The sequence below is a fragment of the Mobula birostris genome, chromosome 1 (genome assembly GCF_030028105.1).
Source record: "Mobula birostris isolate sMobBir1 chromosome 1, sMobBir1.hap1, whole genome shotgun sequence".
In the NCBI taxonomy this organism is placed as follows: domain Eukaryota; kingdom Metazoa; phylum Chordata; class Chondrichthyes; order Myliobatiformes; family Myliobatidae; genus Mobula; species Mobula birostris.
The window spans coordinates 217,983,156-218,000,886 of NC_092370.1; the positions used below are offsets into that span (position 1 = coordinate 217,983,156).

The 17,731-nt window shown below is 39.9% G+C and overlaps 1 protein-coding gene and 1 long non-coding RNA gene across 4 annotated transcripts in view; one reads left to right on the forward strand and one right to left on the reverse strand.

Annotated features, from left to right (window-relative positions):
* Positions 1–10,885, forward strand: part of hif1aa (hypoxia inducible factor 1 subunit alpha a) — a 51,572-nt gene extending 40,687 nt beyond the window's left edge. For both annotated transcript variants that reach the window (XM_072271472.1, XM_072271463.1), the window contains 2 exons: positions 3,782–3,899; positions 9,480–10,885. In XM_072271472.1, coding sequence (XP_072127573.1) covers positions 3,782–3,899; positions 9,480–9,631 — 270 coding nt within the window. In that variant the 3' untranslated portion in view covers positions 9,632–10,885. The remainder of the gene's footprint in view (positions 1–3,781; positions 3,900–9,479) is intronic.
* LOC140204748 (uncharacterized) overlaps positions 1–17,731 on the reverse strand; it is a 68,723-nt gene that overhangs the window by 25,631 nt on the left and 25,361 nt on the right. The gene's annotated exons all lie outside the window — the stretch shown is intronic.

Consider the following 17,731-nt stretch of genomic DNA (forward strand, 5'->3'; position numbering starts at 1 on the left):
TTTGTAATGGAACCATCAGAGTATTCCATTTATTGCATGTAGTCCTGGACTTTGACCTGTGGTTATAGGGTGATTGGCATCCATTTCTATAAATATAGTCATGGATATTGATCAGAAGTAAAACAAACTGCAGATGATAGAGATATTTAGTAATAGTTGTATATAGATAAACAGTTAAAGTTTCAGACTAAACTTAAAGGTTTTTAAAAATTGGGTTTTAAATCGGTAGGTTGTAGTGGAATGAAATATCTGATAGGAGACAGGCACCAAATAATTTGGACAGGGGGTGTGGTACAGAAAATAGCTGGTATTAGCTGAGAGAGTGAAGAGAAGTTGCTTCACTCAGCTGATCTGCCTCAAGTAAAAGTAAACTGGGAGATGAATGAGCATAGAGAAAAACAAAGTTGCACTTGCAATCTTAATAATGCTAGAACCAAACAGTAATTCAGAAAGCATTTATGGAGAGAAGCCTTGCATCAGCATTGATGCATATTGGAAAGGCTTGATATCTGAATTCAATAATAATCAATGCTGAGGATTGTAACATGGCTACAGTGCCTATTAAAAGTATTCACCCCCTCCCCTCGGAATTTTTCACATTTTTTTGCTTTACAACATTGAATCAGAGTGGATTTAATTTGGGTCTTTTGACACCAATCGACAGAAAAAGACACTTCCTTGACAAAATTAATTATAAATATAAATCACAAAATAATTTATTGCATAAGTATTCACCCCCTTCAAGTCAGTACTTAGTAGATGCACTTTTGGCAGCAATTGCAGCGTCGAGTCTGTGAGGATAGGTCTCTATCAGCTTTGCACATCTGGTCACTGCAATTTCCCCCCCCATTCTTCCTTACAAGACTGCTCAAACTCTGTCAGATTGCATGGGGAGCGTGAGTGAACGGCCCTTTTTAAGCCCCTCCACAAATTCTCGATTGGATTGAGGTCTGGACTCTTGACTTGGCCATTCCAGGTCATTAACTTTGTTGTTTTTAAGACATTCCTGTGCAGCTTTGGCTTTATGCTTGGGGTTATTGTCTTGCTGGAAGACAAATCTTCTCTCAAGTCGCAGTTCTCTTGCAGTCTGCATCAGGTTTTCCTCCAGGATTTCCCTGTATTTTGCTGCATTCATTTTACCTTCTACCTTCACAAGCCATGAAGCATCCCCACAGCATGGTGCAGCAACCTCCATGCTTCATGGTAGAGATGGTGTGTTTATGATGATGTGCGGTGACTGGGTTATGCCAAACATAGCATTTAATCTGATGGCCAAGAAAATTAATTTTGGTTTCATCAGACCATAGAACCTTCAGAGTCTTCCATGTGCCTTCTGGCAAACTCTAGCTGAGATTTCATGAGTGTATTTCTTCAACAGTGGCTTTCTCTGGGCCACTCTCCCATAAATCTGCGACTGGTGAAGCACCTGGGCCACAGTTGTTGTATGCACAGTCTCTCCCATCTCAGCCACTGAAGCTTGTAACTCCTCCAGAGTTGTCATAGGTCTCTTGGTGGCCTCCCTCACTAGTCCCCTTCTCGCACGGTCACTCAGTTTTTGATGATGGCCTGTTCTAGGCAGATTTACAGCTGTGCCATATTCTTTCCATTTCTTGATGATTGACTTAACTGTACTCCAAGGAATATCCAGAGACTTGGAAATTTTCTTGTATCCATGTGCTGACTTGTGCTTTTCAATAACTTCGTGGAGTTGCTTGGAGTGTTCTTTTGTCTTCATGGTGTAGATTTTTGCCGGGATACTGACTCACCAGCAGTTGGACCTTCCATATACAGGTGTATTTTTACAACAATTGATTGAAACTCCTTGAACGCACACAGGTCTCCAAAAACGGATCTCCATTTAATTAATGATGTGACTTCTAAAACCAGTTGGCTGCACCAGTGATGATCTAGTGTGTTATTATTAAGGGGGGAGGAGGTGAATACTTATGCAATCAATCATTTTGTGTTTTATATTTGTAATTAATTTAGATCACTTTGTAGAGATCTGTTTCCACCTTGACACAAAAGTGTCTTTTTTTGTTGATTGGTATCAAAAAAGCCAAAACATGACAATAGAAAATAAAACATGAAAATTTCCAAATGGGGTTGGGGCTGTATACTTTTGATAGGCACTGTAGTTGAAAGACACTGTTCCAAGCATGTTATAGTGGACAGAGAATTAGAGTGACAGGCAACTGGAAGCTCTGTGTTGCCCTGACAGCTCATAATATGTAGTCTCTTTTACTTTGAAGAAACCCATGTCAGCACTGAATGTGAAATATTTAAGTTGGAAGTCAAAGCATGTTGAAGGAGTATATAGGGCAAGTATTGTTAGGATGGGAATTGTCCTTTGGGAATGACATCACATCAACAATGATCACAGAGAATGATCTACTGTGTGCAGAATCTGTCAAATTGAATAGTAAAGAGAAAAAGAATGTTATTCATGCTGTTGATGGCTAGCAAGGAAGTGACCCATGTAGTATTGTAACGATGATGAAGAGGAAATAGCCAAGGGGGAAAAGAAACATTGGAAAAACTAGTATGGAAATTTTCATATTTAGAACAGATGGATTGAAATTCTTGTGAGATGAAGAGCAAGAGATGAACTGTTGTCAGAGACATTTTGAGTCTGAGCTTGTATGTTGATTAACTTCTGAAATAGAGATGCCATAAAAGGGAAGAGTTGGATCAGGTGAAGGCAAGAGCATAGTAGAAGTTGGTAATAAGTATGAAGAAACGTGAGTTTCTGTGTGCAAAACAATCATTGATGTATTGGAAAGGGGCGAGGGAGAGAGGTCCTGGGTAGAACTGAAAAATAACAATAACATTACATAAAAGGGGCAGATGGTGCCGTGACCCATGTGGATTCTTGTAGCTAAAATGTGGATATGGAGCTGATGGCAAATTATCAAAACAAGAAAGTGTTCTGTTGGAGAGCTGGTTGGGCTTTTTTTCATAGGAGAAGCAAATGTGTAGAAAGATTGGATATCCATGGTGAAAATTGATGTACATAAGACCAAGAAACTCAAAATGACTAAGGCAGCATATGTGCTATTATGGAAGTAGATAGGAAAAATGGAGTCAAGAAATATGAATCCTGTACAGAGGTAGAAGTGGGTTCCTGTATGAATTCTGTGCAACAGAGGGCATTTGAAGAATAGCATCTCGCTCTCCCAATTCCTATGTTGCTGTCTATAACTTCCATAACATATTTACATTCTGTAAATGTCTTGGATTTCATGATTGTTGAAATTAAATGGTTTCTTCTACATAGAGAAAATGACCACTTTGCAGAACATTTCTTTTCAGTCTGCAAGATTTGCTTCTCACTTTAATTCTTCATTCCATTTTGACCTGCATTGTTGGTCTGTAACACTCTTACAGTTGCAGAAGGGTCGTCTTGATAGGCAGGTTAAGTTTTTCAACATTCGTAATCTACAACTGTTAAATTCAGTCATTCACCTACAGTTTCAACTTTTGTTTTTCTCCCTCCACACATGTATCCTGTATAACCTGCTATCTTTCTGAACATTTTGTGTATTCTTTGAAATCATTGTGCCTCATAAAAATTTGTATTTGGGTTGTATATTCCCTAATTGGGAATATTTTGACTGCTGTAAATAATACTGCATTGCTTAAAGTAGTGAAATACAATTGAGTGTTTAAAATTTTAAATGTTTTAAACAAATTTAAGAATGACATGCAAAAGTGTTAATTTTGTTTAATGTTGAGTTACTAGTGAATGATGTATCAATGTGAAATTGTTTGTTTTGAACAGGAATTATTATTCCCAAGTGACACTAACCCTCAAGTGACTACACCGCAAACGTCGAAGCGTGCAAAAGGATTTGATGCCAATAACAGTGAACAGAAGACACTTGTCTTGTTACCCACTGGTGAGTATTTTTTATTTCAAGATGCAAGAACAAAATAATTTCCTTGTCCTATTATCTGTTTCTCATTCCTAATTGCTTCTGACATACATTTCTGTATATAACAATCAAAAAAAAAGAGGAACAAACCTATACTTTGTCTTGTTGATTTTTTTCTGGCAAATTTAGATCTGTAGGGAAAGGCAAACTCAGACATTGGGAGCACTTCATAGTTCAAAGGATGATCACAAAATTGATAGGGGAACCTTTAACACCATCTCTCAGCTGATAATGCCATTCATAATAAATTAATTACCTTAAGAGTAGGTAATGGAGGCAGCAGTTAGGGCAGTTGAGTGCTCCGTTTGCAGGATGTGGGAAGTCAGGAAGAGCACAATCGTCCCTGATAACTACACCTGCGAAAGGTGCATCCAGCTGCAGCTCCTGACAAACCGAGTTAGAGAACTGGAGCTGGATGAACTTCGGATCATTCAGGAGGCAGAGGCAGAAGTTGAGAGGAGTTACAGGGAGATAGTCACCCCTAAGAGTGAGGTAGCTGGGTGACTGTCAGGAGAGGAAAGGGGAATAGACAGAATGAGCAGAGCACCCCTATGGCTGTTCCCACCAATACTAAGTACATCGTTTTGGATACTGTTGATGGGGACAACCTACCAGGGACAAGTTGCTGTGGTTGCGTCTCTGGCACTGAGATGGGACCGTCAACTCAGAAGGGAAGGAGGGAAAAGAGGAGAGCAGTAGTGATAGGGGATTCGATAGGGGGACAAATAAGAGTTTCTGTGGAAGAGATCGAGAATCCTGGATGGTCTGTTGCCTCCCTTGGTGCCAAGGTCCGCGATATCTCAGATCCAGTTCTCGGTATTTTCAAGAGGGAGGGTGAGGAGCCGGATGTCATGGTTCATGTAGGGACCAATGATGTGGGTAGGGAGAGTGAGGAGGTCCTGAAAGGTGAGTTTAGGGAGTTAGGCGCCAAGTTAAAGGACAGGACCTCCAGGATAGCAATCTCAGGATTGCTACCAGTGCCATGTGCAGGCGAGTTTAGAAATAGTAAGATAGTGCAGATCAACACGTGGTTGAAGATGTGGTGCAGGAGGGAGGGCTTCAAATTTATAGATAATTGGGTAGTTTTCCTGAGAAGGTGGGACCTGTTCTGGCGGGACAGTCTACATCTGAACTGGAAGGGGACAAATATCCTTGCAGGTAGGTTTGCTAGAGAGGCTCCGGTGGATTTAAACTAGATACGAGGGGGGAGGGGAACCAGAGTGTACAAACAGATGTAGGGAAGAAGGAAGAAAAAGAAAATAGTAAAGTTGTTTGCACCGTTAGTGATAAACAGAGAGTAAGAGGTGGAAAATTTCTTAAATGCATTTATTTTAATGCTAGGATCATTATCAGAAAGATGGATGAGCTTAAAACATGAATTGATACCTAGAAATATGATGTGGTAGCTATTAGTGAAACATGGTTACAGGAGGGGTGTGATTGGCAACTAAATATTCCTGGATTTAATTGCTTCAGGTGTGATAGAATCAGAGGGACAAGAGGGGGAGGTGTTGCATTGCTTGTCAGAGAAAATATTACAGCAGTGCTCTGGCAGAATAGATTAGAGGGCTCGTCTAGGGAGGCTATTTGGGTGGAATTGAGGAATGGGAAAGGTGTAGTAACTCTTATGGGGGTGTATTATAGACCATCAAATGGGGAGCGAGAATTGGAGGAGCAAATTTGTAAGGAGATAGCAGATATTTGTAGTAAGCACAAGGTTGTGATTGTGGGAGATTTTACTTTTCCACACATAGACTGGAAAGCCCATACTGTAGAAGGGCTGGATGGTTTGGAGTTTGTAAAATGTGTGCAGGATAGATTTTTGCAGCAATACATAGAGGTACTAACTAGAGAAGGGGCAGTGTTGGATCTCCTGTTAGGGAATGAGATATGTCAGGTGACGGAGGTTTGTATTGGGGAGCACTTTGGGTCCAGTGATCACAATATTATTAGTTTCAATGTGAATATGGAGAAGGATAGGTCTGGACCCAGGGTTGAGATTTTTGATTGGAGAAAGGCTAACTTTGAGGAGATGTGAAAGGATTTAGAAGGAGTGGATTGGGACAATTTGTTTTATGGGAAGAATGTAATAGAGAAATGGAGGTCATTTAAAAGTGAAATTTTGAGAGTACAGAATCTTTATGTTCCTGTTAGGTTGAAAGGAAAGGTTAAAAGTTTGAGAAAGCCATGGTTTTCAAGGGATATTGGAAACTTGGTTCGGAAAAAGAGATATCTACAATAAATATAGGCAGCATGGAGTAAATGAGGTGCTCGAGGAATATAAAGAATGTAAAAAGAATCTTAAGAAAGAAATTAGAAAAGCTAAAAGAAGATATGAGTAAGGTGAAAATAAATCCCAAGGGTTTCTACCGTTATATTAATAGCAAAAGGATAGTGAGGGATAAAATTGGTCCCTTAGAGAATCAGAGTGGACAGCTATGTGTGGAGTCAAAAGAGATGGGGGAGATTCTGAACAATTTCTTTTCTTCGGAATTCACTAAGGAGAAGAATATTGAATTGTGTAAGATAAGGGAAACAGGTAGGGAAGTTATGGAAACTATGATGATTAAAGAAGAGGTATTGGTGCTTTTAAGGAATATAAAAGTGGATAAGTCTCCGGGTCCTGACAGGATATTCCCTAGGACCTTGAGGGAAGTTAGTGTGGAAATAGCAGGGGCTCTGACAGAAATATTTCAAATGTCATTAGAAATGGGGATGGTGCCGGAGGATTGGCGTATTGCTCATGTTGTTCCATTGTTTAAAAAGGGTTCTAAGAGTAAACCTAGCAGTTATCGGCCTGTGAGTTTGACGTCAGTGGTGGGTAAATTGATGGAAAGTATTCTTAGAGATGGTATATACAATTATCTTGATAGACAGGGTCTGATTAGGAACAATCAACGGATTTGTGCGTGGAAGGTCATGTTTGACAAATCTTAGTGAATTTTTTGAAGAGGTTACTAGGAAAATTGACGAGGGTAAAGCGATGGCTGTTGTCTATATGGACTTCAGTAAGGCCTTTGACAAGTTCCCACACTGAAGGTTGGTTAGGAAGGTTCAATCGTTAGGTATTAATTAATTAGTAAAATGGATTCAGCAGTGGCTAGATGGGAGACGCCAGAGAGTAGTGGTGGATAACTGTCAGATTGGAGGCCGGTGACTAGTGGTGTGCCTCAGGGATCTGTACTGGGTCCAATGTTATTTGTCATATACATTAATGATCTGGATGATGGGGTGGTAAATGGGATGAGTAAGTATGCAGATGATACTAAGATAGATGGAGTTGTGGATAATGAAGTAGGTTTTCAAAGCTTGCAGAGAGATTTAGGCCAGTTAGAAAGGTGGACTGAAAGGTGGCAGATGGAGTTTAATGCTGATAAATGTGAGGTGCTACATTTTGGTAGGACTATTCAAAATAGGACATACATGGTAAATGGTAGGGCATTGAAGAATGCAGTAGGACAGAGGGATCTAGGAATAATGGTGCATAGTTCCCTGAAGGTGGAATCTCATGTGGATAGGGTGGTGAAGGAAGCTTTGGTATGCTGGCCTTTGTAAATCAGAGCATTGAGTATAGGAGTTGGGATGTAATGTAATGTTGAAATTGTACAATAGACAATAGGTGCAGGAGTAGGCCATTTGGCCCTTCGAACCAGCACCGCTATTCACTGTGATCATGAAACTATCTATCCCCCTCATAATTCTAAATACCTCTATCAAGTCCCCCCTCAACCTTCTACATTCTAAAGAATAAAGACCCAACTTGTTCAACCTTTCTTTGTAACTTAGGTGATGAAACCCAGGTAACAAGGCATTGGTGGGGCCAAATTTGGAGTATTGTGTACAGTTTTGGTCACCAAATTATAGGAAACATGTCAACAAAATAGAGAGATTACAGAGAAGATTTACTAGAATGTTACCTGGGTTTCATCACCTAAGTTACAGAGAAAGGTTGAACAAGTTGGGTCTTTATTCTTTAGAACGTAGAAGGTTGAGGGGGGACTTGATAGAGGTATTTAAAATTATGAGGGGGATAGATAGAGTTGACATAGATAGGCTTTTTCCATTGAGAGTGGGGGAGATTCAAACAAGAGGACATGAGTTCAGAGTTAAAGGGCAAAAGTTTAGGGGTAATATGAGGGAGAACTTCTTTACTCAGAGAGTGGTGGCTGTGTGGAACGAGCTTCCAGCAGAAGTGGTTGAGGCAGGTTCGATGTTGTTGTTTAAAGTTACATTGGACAAATATAGGCAGGTAAGGAATGGAGGGTTATGGGCTGAGTGCAGGTTGGTGGGTCTAGGTGAGAGTAAGAGTTCGGAATGGACTAGAAGGGCCGAGATGGCCTGTTCCCGTGCTCTAATTGTTATATGGTTATATATTCAGTCTCCAGTTCCCCACTCCTCCAACTCCATCATCCCCAGATTTTCTGCAAATTGAAACATAGCAATTGTGACCACACTATTTAAGAGAGAAGGAATACTGGAAATAAGGAAATATTGGAACCTGTAATAAAAATAATCTGTAATAAGAAGTATTACAAGATGTTTGAGAAGTATCAGCAGAGATTTAAAAGATTGACTAACTATTTTGAGAATATGTCTAGTAAAGTGGATGAGAAGGAACATTAGCTATGGATTTTCAAGCAACACAAGATTCTACATTGGATGTTGGTCAACGAAGTTATTACATATGTAATTAGGGCTGTGTACTGGTCTAGATTGTTTAATTTTAAAAAAACAGTAAAAATAAAAACCTTGTTCCATTGTTGGGAGCTTTGATAGTAGATTAGTGCTTGAGCCTCAAATGTTATACTCAATTTCCTTGATGTGAAACTAAGTTGGAGTATCATTATTGATGAGGATGCAAGAGAAGGGAGACAACGTAAAGTGAGTGGGCAGTAGTGGGGTAGGTGGATGAGAGATTATTTCTGAAGAAAGGAACGATATTCCATGGTGTCCTTACACTTAAGTCACTGGAAGTTAATATATAGGTGTTAATGGCAGGCAAGTTGTATTTATTGCAAGGGAATTTCAAGTACAAGAATAAAGGATGTCACAGTTCAATATAGCTCGGTGTAACCATATCTGCGTATTGTGTACCATTTTGGTCACCTACTTAAAAAGGTACAGGGCAAAGATTTATCACACTGAGATAGTAGGTCGGTTTAGAAGGAGAGTTCTAGCAGTTGAAGCCTGTATTCTCTAGAATATAGAAAAATGAAGGGCAAGCTCTGGCTAGCCAAGAGTGCAGAACTAAAGGTCAGTTTCGAGATAGGGTTAAGTCATTTAAGACTAAGCTATTCATTGATTCCAGAAAATTGATCTGCTTTGAATGTATTTAAGTGATAAGGAGATTGTGTTTCTTTTGAAGTTTCTTCAACCTGTTGTTACAGTAGGGCAAGTTAGGCTAAATTATTAGATATGACTGAATTTCATTGCAGACAATTTAACCTCAATTCATTGTTAATATACAAAATGATAAATTTTTGAAAATTTTAGAACTGTTAAGATTAATATTTTGTCTTATTTTTAATCTGCTTTTACTTTCAGATATAGTAGCCAGACTTCTGGCTCATTCAGCAGAGGACAGTAGCTTGCCAACACTCACCAACTATGACTGTGAAGTGAATGCGCCTATCCAAGGCAACAGAACCCTGCTTCAGGGTGAAGAAGTGCTTAGAGCATTGGATCAGGTCAATTAAGGTCTCAGACCTGAACAAAGTAATGGACAATGGCAAAGCCCCAGCACCCAAAGCAGTCTATTTATATTTTCTAAATCTGATTATTATAAAAGCCTGGCTACAACTGCAGTTTTTCAGTTAGCGGTGCTCCTCCACTGACCCCATCCATGCCTGCTCTTCATTTGCAGTTTTGGTCCAGTTGGTTTGAAATATCTTTCTGATACGTGATGTTTTTAGGTAGATGGACATCCCTGGGATCCATCGGGAAGGTGAAATGACAGTGACACATGCTATAAGTAAATACATTTTGGTGGTCTGTTTTAATGAGCACTGAAATCTGTATCTCCAATTCTTGAATTTATAATAGCTGTTACTCTTAAGACTGAGTAAATACTAAAAGGGATATAGCACCTTTTAGTGACCATTCTTTAACCTGGATGGGAAAGATTATGTTAATATGATTCACTGCAGAATTTCTGCCTGTTGCTTTGCCAGCTGTTAATTGTAGCCACAATTGCACAAAATATATTTTCTTATTAAGTACCAGCAGTACTTTATGCAATATGTTTTGCAGTTATATATGTAGTTTTTAAGAAAGAGGAGCTCCAACTTGATTTTTTTAGTTACTTAGTTTAAGATGAAGGTTAGGAATGGAATGCATACATAAATAATCACTTTGTACTTGTCATTTTTAATCTAGAAAGGCTTATATTGAACAGTTAAAAGAACCAACTTCCTTTTAAGCAGCTGTTTGTTGGAAACAGAATGTTGGCAACTTAAATATGGGCAATGTCTCTTTTGATGTGAAGTCTAATATTATTAGTCATTTGTTCTCCAGCGCATGTAATTCCTACGGTAGTAGTGGAGGTTCATGCTATATCATAGCAACACTTAAGTCTAAATGCTGCTGCTTTTTCTGCATTGTTTAGGTAGTACAGAGTGTAAATGTAACAATTCCATTGTATTAGAAGACCTAGTTTGGTTATTTAGTCTGTCTTGGTTCTAAAGCACTTTGTCACTTAATTCCCAATTAAAGTATCATGTAGGTTGTAAGTTCCTTTTTGTTTCTCTATCCCTTTGACACCACGTTCCTACCCCTACCATTTCCTGGCCTTACACCAGTTCTTGAAGTTATCCCAAAATCCTTCGCGCGTGAGATTGTATCGTACAACTTGGATTGTTTTTGCTCAGTCATCCTTTGCTATTTGTGGTTGGATCTAACACTAACTGTATTGTTTCATTACATCAATAAACATTATATGTGGACCAGGCTCACTCAGTGTGTCCGTGCTATTTTTAAAAGATTTTACAGCCTATTAAATTTACTGTTCTGCAACCAGTTATTAACTGAAAATAAACCCTATAGAGAACCTATATGCTGCTTATTAAACTCATGATATAAATGTTTTAAGATGCAATTAAGCTATTGTTTACTATTATATTTATTTAGTGCAGAGTAGGCTCTTCCAGCCACACTGCTCCTGCAACCCGCAACAACCCTGATCATGAGGTAGTTTACAGTGACCAATCAACTGACCTGGTACATCTTTGGACTTTGGGAGGAAACCAGAGCACCCAGGGAAAAACCCACACATTCCACGGGGTGGGGGGGGGGGTACATACATAGATTCCTTACAGGAACTCTTGACTCTGCCCCAGCTGTAATAGTGTGCTAACTGCTATGCTACTGTAGCTCCCACGGTGTATGTATGTGTATACACACACACACTATTCAAAATAGCAGTTTTTGGTATTATAATTTCATAGGAGAATTTTTAACTACCAAGAAGACAGTTGACAATCTGTAACTTGTTACTCTCAGATACCACCACTTGAAATATTACCCCCATTCATCCTCCCAGTTTAAAAAAAATTACTGTCTTGTATTTTTTTTAAATTTTCCTACGCATACTATCTAGGCTCTTCACAATTCCAATTTTCCCTGAATTCTTGTTCCGAATAAAAACATTTCCAGCTATGGCAACTGCCATAGCTGTAAATACAGCACTGTAAACATCCATTGATTTCTTATATACAATAGGTACTCAGGTACTATTCCAACATATAGTTCAGTGGCTTCACAGGAGTATTTCTTCTCATTAATTCAACAGCTCAACCAAGACAAGTGTGCACCTTAAATCACATAGAGTCCTCGTTATTTATCTCATTTAACTAGATCAATTCTTGTTTGCCATTATTGTCTCTACTTAACCCAGTCTCATCCAGAACTTCTCCCTCATCATCAACTGCCTATTCTGGTATCATCAGCAAGTTTAAATAATTTAAATTCCAATCCCATCGTGCTCTACATTCTAAACAGCACAGAAGTAGACGTGTGTGTATCACACTATGTAATTCAATCAACTCTTTACATCACATTGCCAGTGCTCCACCACTGAAAGCATTGCTAAACTTCATTCAACCTCCATACAAGCATAACTTTGCTTTCCCTGCATGGAGCCAGTTTTCCAAATCGCATGGATTTTTATGCCAAAAAATCTGCCCTGTGAAAAGTTGCTAAAATTTACTAAATTAAACAGCAGAACAAGTACAACCATCATCCAGCCTTGTTAGCTAAAATTCAATTTAGTCAGGTGCAGATTTTTAGATAGAATTAAACTTGGATAATCTCAGGATTGTTTGGAAATCCTGAGGATATGACATGTGGCTTACTCATTAGTCTGGAAAACAAACTGGATATTCAGATGTAAGTGGACCAATATCAAGACAGCTGGCTGAGTGTGCTACCAGTCCAGGAATGCAGCTTGGAAGATGGGCAGATTTCCCACTGCCTTTAAACTCAGCAGGTTCATTGGAAACTACTGTGTTTGGGTATTAATAGGACAATATGCAATAGGTCAGGAAAAACCTACCAGCCCAGATCTAAGTCCCAAGTTTCCTGGATTATCAAGTTTTACAGTATAAAATGAATCAGGTGATATGAGTTTAGTACAAAACAATGTGTTACTGAGGGGAAAAATCTTTCTGATTGGTAGAACCTCATCTACATAGAATTTAAAAATAAAAATGCTAGAGATAATGAAATAAAGATTCATATAGGGAAGGAATAAAGGGGTACAGCCTAATATAGGCAAACAGGATAGTGGGCCCGTTCTATGAGTTCAGTACAAGGGTAAAAAAAAGCTGACAGCAGTTTCTATTTTGTATAATCTAAAAATTGAAAATAAATAACTAATTGGTTTAGCTGTGCCTGTTTGGCATCGGGGCCCTTTACAGACCATTGCACAAGACTGCTCCACTTCATTTATTGTTACAGAACAACCAATCAAATCTGCAAGCTGCATTAAGATTCTCCAATTTTCAAGTCAGCAATTGTTTTTTTTATCTGCCATATATCTCCCTCACTTTTTTCGTGTGAGTGCAACATTCAAACTGTCTAATTTGGCCAAAATAAAAATTGAAACCAAGTGGATTTTACTGCCAATCCACATATTTGTAATTCGAGAGTCAATATACATAAGCCTTAGACTCAACCCAGGATAAGCCACCACCTTGCCAAACTGGCTAAAAACAGAGAGAAAAAAAATCAGAGCACAGGTGTTTGAAGTGTCAATTTCACCAAATTACAGAAAGGGAAAAGGCATGGAAGGAAGACTCCTTCCCAGTGGATTTGCATATTCGACCACTCTGGGAAGTTTATTTTGGACTGTAAGCATTTTTCAACAAAACAAAAAGTTTTGTTACCTGCATTTCCTTTGCCAATTACAGTATTCACATTCCACATCCCTTGTTATTTGATCCTTCTGCTAGTGGAAATAGAACAGCAGAGCACAGTATGGGCCCTTCAGCCTACAATGTTGTGCTGACCTATACAAAGCTACTCCACAATCAATCTAATGCTTTCCACTTACACAGCCCATTACCTTCTATTTTTCTTACATTCCTGGTCTATATCAGCAAGAGTCTCTTAAATATCCCTATTATGCCAACCTGTTTACCACCACACTCAGCAGAGCATTCCAGGTACATACTATGTAGAAAACCCACCTGTGACATCTTACTCACCTTGTGAGATGTGCTCTGGTATTGGCCATTGCCACCCTGGGAGAAAGGTGCTAGCTGTTCACTCTATCCATGACTCTCAATCTTATACTGTATACCTTCATCAAATTGCCTCTCATCCTCTTTCACTGCACAGAAAAGCCCTAGCGTACTCAAACTGTCCTCATAAGATATATTCTCTAATCCAGGCAACATCCTGATAAATCTCAACATCTCTCTAAAGCTTCTATATCCTTCCTATGATGAGGCAACCAGAACTGAACATAATACTCAGTGTGGTCTAATTCGAGTTTTATAGAGCGCAACATTACCTTGCTGCTCTTGAACACAGTTCCCCAACTAATGAAAGCAAACACACCATATGCCTTCTTAACCACTCCATCGATGTGTGAAGCAACTTTGAGGAATCTATGGCCATGGACATCAAGATCCCTTTGTTCCTCCGCACTGCTAAGAGTCTTGCCACTAATCTTGTACTCCGCCTTCAAGTTCAATCTTGCAAAGTGTATCACTTCACACTTTCTGTGTTGAACTCCATCCACCACCTCTACATCCTGTCCATATCCCATTGTAACCTAGGACAACCTCCTACACTACCCACTTCACCACCAATCTTTGACATCTATGAACTTACTAACCCACCCTTCCACTTTGTCATCCAAGTCATATATAAAATCACAGAAAGAGCAGCGGTCCCAAAACAAATACCTGTGGAACGGCACTAGTCACTGACCTAAAGGCAGAATATGATCCATCTAATAACACCTGCCTTATGTGGACATGCCAAACCTGAATCCAGGCAACCAAGTTCCCATGGATCCCATGCTTCATGATCACAGGGAACCCTGTCAAATGCCTTAAATAAAACCCATATCTATCAAACCCACTAATGCACCTTCATCAATTTCTTTTGTCACCTCCTTTAAAAAAAAGCCAATCAGGCTCATGAGGCACAACCTGTCCCTCACAAAGCCATGCTGATTATCCCCAATAAGACTATGCTTCTTCAAATGCTTGCAAACTCTGTCCCCAAGAATTTGCTCCATTAGTTTGTCCACCAATGATGCACTGGTCTGTAATTCCCAGGATAATCCCCATCATCTTTTTTGAACAAAGAAACAACATATTCCATCCTCCAGTCCCCTGGTCGTACTCCTAAATGCCCCAGCAATCTCATCCTTTGTTTCCCATTGTAAGCTGCATTATATATTTATCTAACCCCCAGGGACGTATCTATCCTATTCTTTTTCAGAAGCCATAAAACTGCCTCTTAACCTCGACATGTTCCAGCACACTGCCTATTCTATGGTGGACTCTCATTCAAAGGCCCTCTCCATAATGAATACTGAAGCAAAGATTTTATTAAGGACCTTCCTACCTTCTCCTACTCAAGGCATGTTTCTTCTTTTAGCCCTGAGCACTCCTACCCTCACTTATAGTCATCCTCCTGTTATTCACGTACATGTAAAATGCCTTGGGGTTTCTTTAATCCTTCAAGGCCCTCATGTCCCCTTGTAAATCTCCTAATTTCCTTAAGCTCCTTCCTAGCTAGTTTACAATTCCCAAGTGCCCTGTCTGATTATTGTTTCCTAAATCATGTATACTCCCCTTCTTCTTCACTAAATGTTCCACCTCTTGTTAAACATTGTTCCATCACCCTACCATCCTTTCACTGCCTCAGTGGCACAGACCTATCCAGAACCACATCCAGGTGCTCCCCCAACAATCTCCACACTGCTGTGATGCATTTCTCTGAGAACATCTGTTCCCATTTTACACTCCTCTGTTCCTGCCCAGTTCCATCAATAATTAATCCTTCCCCAATTAAACTTTCCCACACTCTCTACTCCTATCCTTGTCCATGGCTATGCTAAAGGTCAGGGAATTGTGGTTACTATCTCCAAAATATTCATCCTCCAAGAGGTGGTCTGTCACCTGGCCAGGTTCATTAGCTAATAGTTGATCCAGTATGGCCTCTCCTCCAGTCATTCTGTCTACATAATGCTGTCAGGAATCCTTCCCGGACACACTTAACTAATTGTGCCCCAACTAAACCATTTGCACCAAGGTGCCAATCATCCTTAGGGGAGTTGAAGTCCCCATGGCAGCATCCCTGTCAGTTTTGCACCTTTCAAAATATCAGAATCCGAATCAGGTTTATTATCACCGGCATGTGTGATGAAATTTGTTAAATTAGCAGTAGCAGTTCAATGTAATATATAATATAGAAGGAAAAATAATAAATAAATTACAGTTAAAGATTTGAAAAGAAAAAAAATTACAGTATACACATGTTGAATAGATTAAAAATCATGCAAAAAACCCAGAAATAATATATATTTAAAAAGTTAAGTAGTGTTTAAGGATTCAATGTCCATTTAGGAATCCGATGGCAGAGGGGAAGAAGCTCTCCCTGAATCACCGTGTGTGGTAACAGTGAGAAAAGGGCATACCCTGGGTGCTAGAGGTCCTTAATAATGGACGCGGCCTTTCTGAGACACTGCTCCTTGAAGACGTCCTGCGTACTTTGTAGGCTAGTACTCAAGATGGAGCCAACTAAATTTACAACCCTCTGCAGCTTCTTTCAGTCCTATGCAGTAGCCCCCCCAACCCCCATACCAGATAGTAATGCAGCCTCTCAAAATGCTCTCCACGGTACATCTATAGAAGTTTTTGAGTGTTTTTGTTAATGTACCAAATCTCTTCAAACTCCTAATTAATTATAGTCGCTGTCTTGCTTTCTTTATAACTGCATCGATATGTTGGGACCAGGTTAGATCCTCAGAGATCTTGACATCCAGAAACTTGAAGCTGCTAACTCTCTCCACCTCTGACCCCTCTAGGAGGATTGGTATGTGTTCCTTTGTCTTACCCTTACTGAAGTCCACAATCAACTCTTTTGTCTTACTGACGATGAGTGCCAGGTTGTTGCTGCAACACCACTCCACGAGTTGGCATATCTCGCTCCTGTACATCCTCTCATCACCATCTGAGATTCTACCAACAATGGTTGTATCATCAGCAAATTTATAGATCGTATTTGAGCTGTGGCTAACCACGTAGTCCTGGGTATAGAGAGAGCAGAGCAGTGGGCTAAGCACACACCCCTGAGGTGCACCAGTGTTGATCGTCAGCGAGGAGGACATGTTATCACCAATCCGCATAGATTGTGGTCTTCCGGTTAGGAAGTCAAGGATCCAATTGCAGAGGGAGGTACAGAGGCCCAGGTTCTGCAACTTCTCAATCAGGACTGTGGGATTGATAGCATTAAATACTGACCTATAGTCGATGAACAGCATCCTGACATAGGTGTTTGTGTTGTCCAGGTGGTCTAAAGCCATGTGAAGACCCATTGAGATTGCACCTGCCATTGACCTATTGTGACGATAGGAAAATTGCAATCACCAACCTCTCAAAGCATTTCATCACTGTAGATGTGAGTGCTACCGGGCAACAGTTATTGAGGCAGCTCACATTATTCTTCTTAGACACTGGTATAATTGTTGCCTCTTTGAACTTCCGCCTCTAGCAATGAGAGGTCGAAAATATTCTTGAATACTCCCACCAGGGCCTTACCAGGTACTCCACTGGGACCTTCCACTTTGAGAGGGTTCACTCTCTTTAAAGACAGCCTAACTTGCTAACACTGAGACAGAGATCACAGGGTCATTGGGTGCAGCAGAGATTTTCACGGCTGTAGTTATATTCTCCCTTTCAAACGGGCACAGAAGTTGTTGAGTTCATCTGCTAGTGAAGCATCGCTGCCATTCATGCTATTGGGTTTTGCTTTGTAGGAAGTAATATCTAGCAAACCCTTGTACATCTGATGTCGCCTCCAACCTGGTTTGAAATTCTCTTCACCCTTGAAATAGCCCACCGCAAATCAGATGCTAACCTATCTCTCCTCACTGTCCCAGTGTTTATTGGAGACCTACAGAATACTCTCAATATAATGATGGCTCCCTTCCTGTTTCTGATATCTAACCACATTGACTCAGTAGACAAAGCCTCCTTGCTTCTGCAGATGTGATAGAATCCCTGATTAACAATGCCATAAATCCCTTCCACCTCTTTTACCTTCCTCCCTATCCCTTTTGA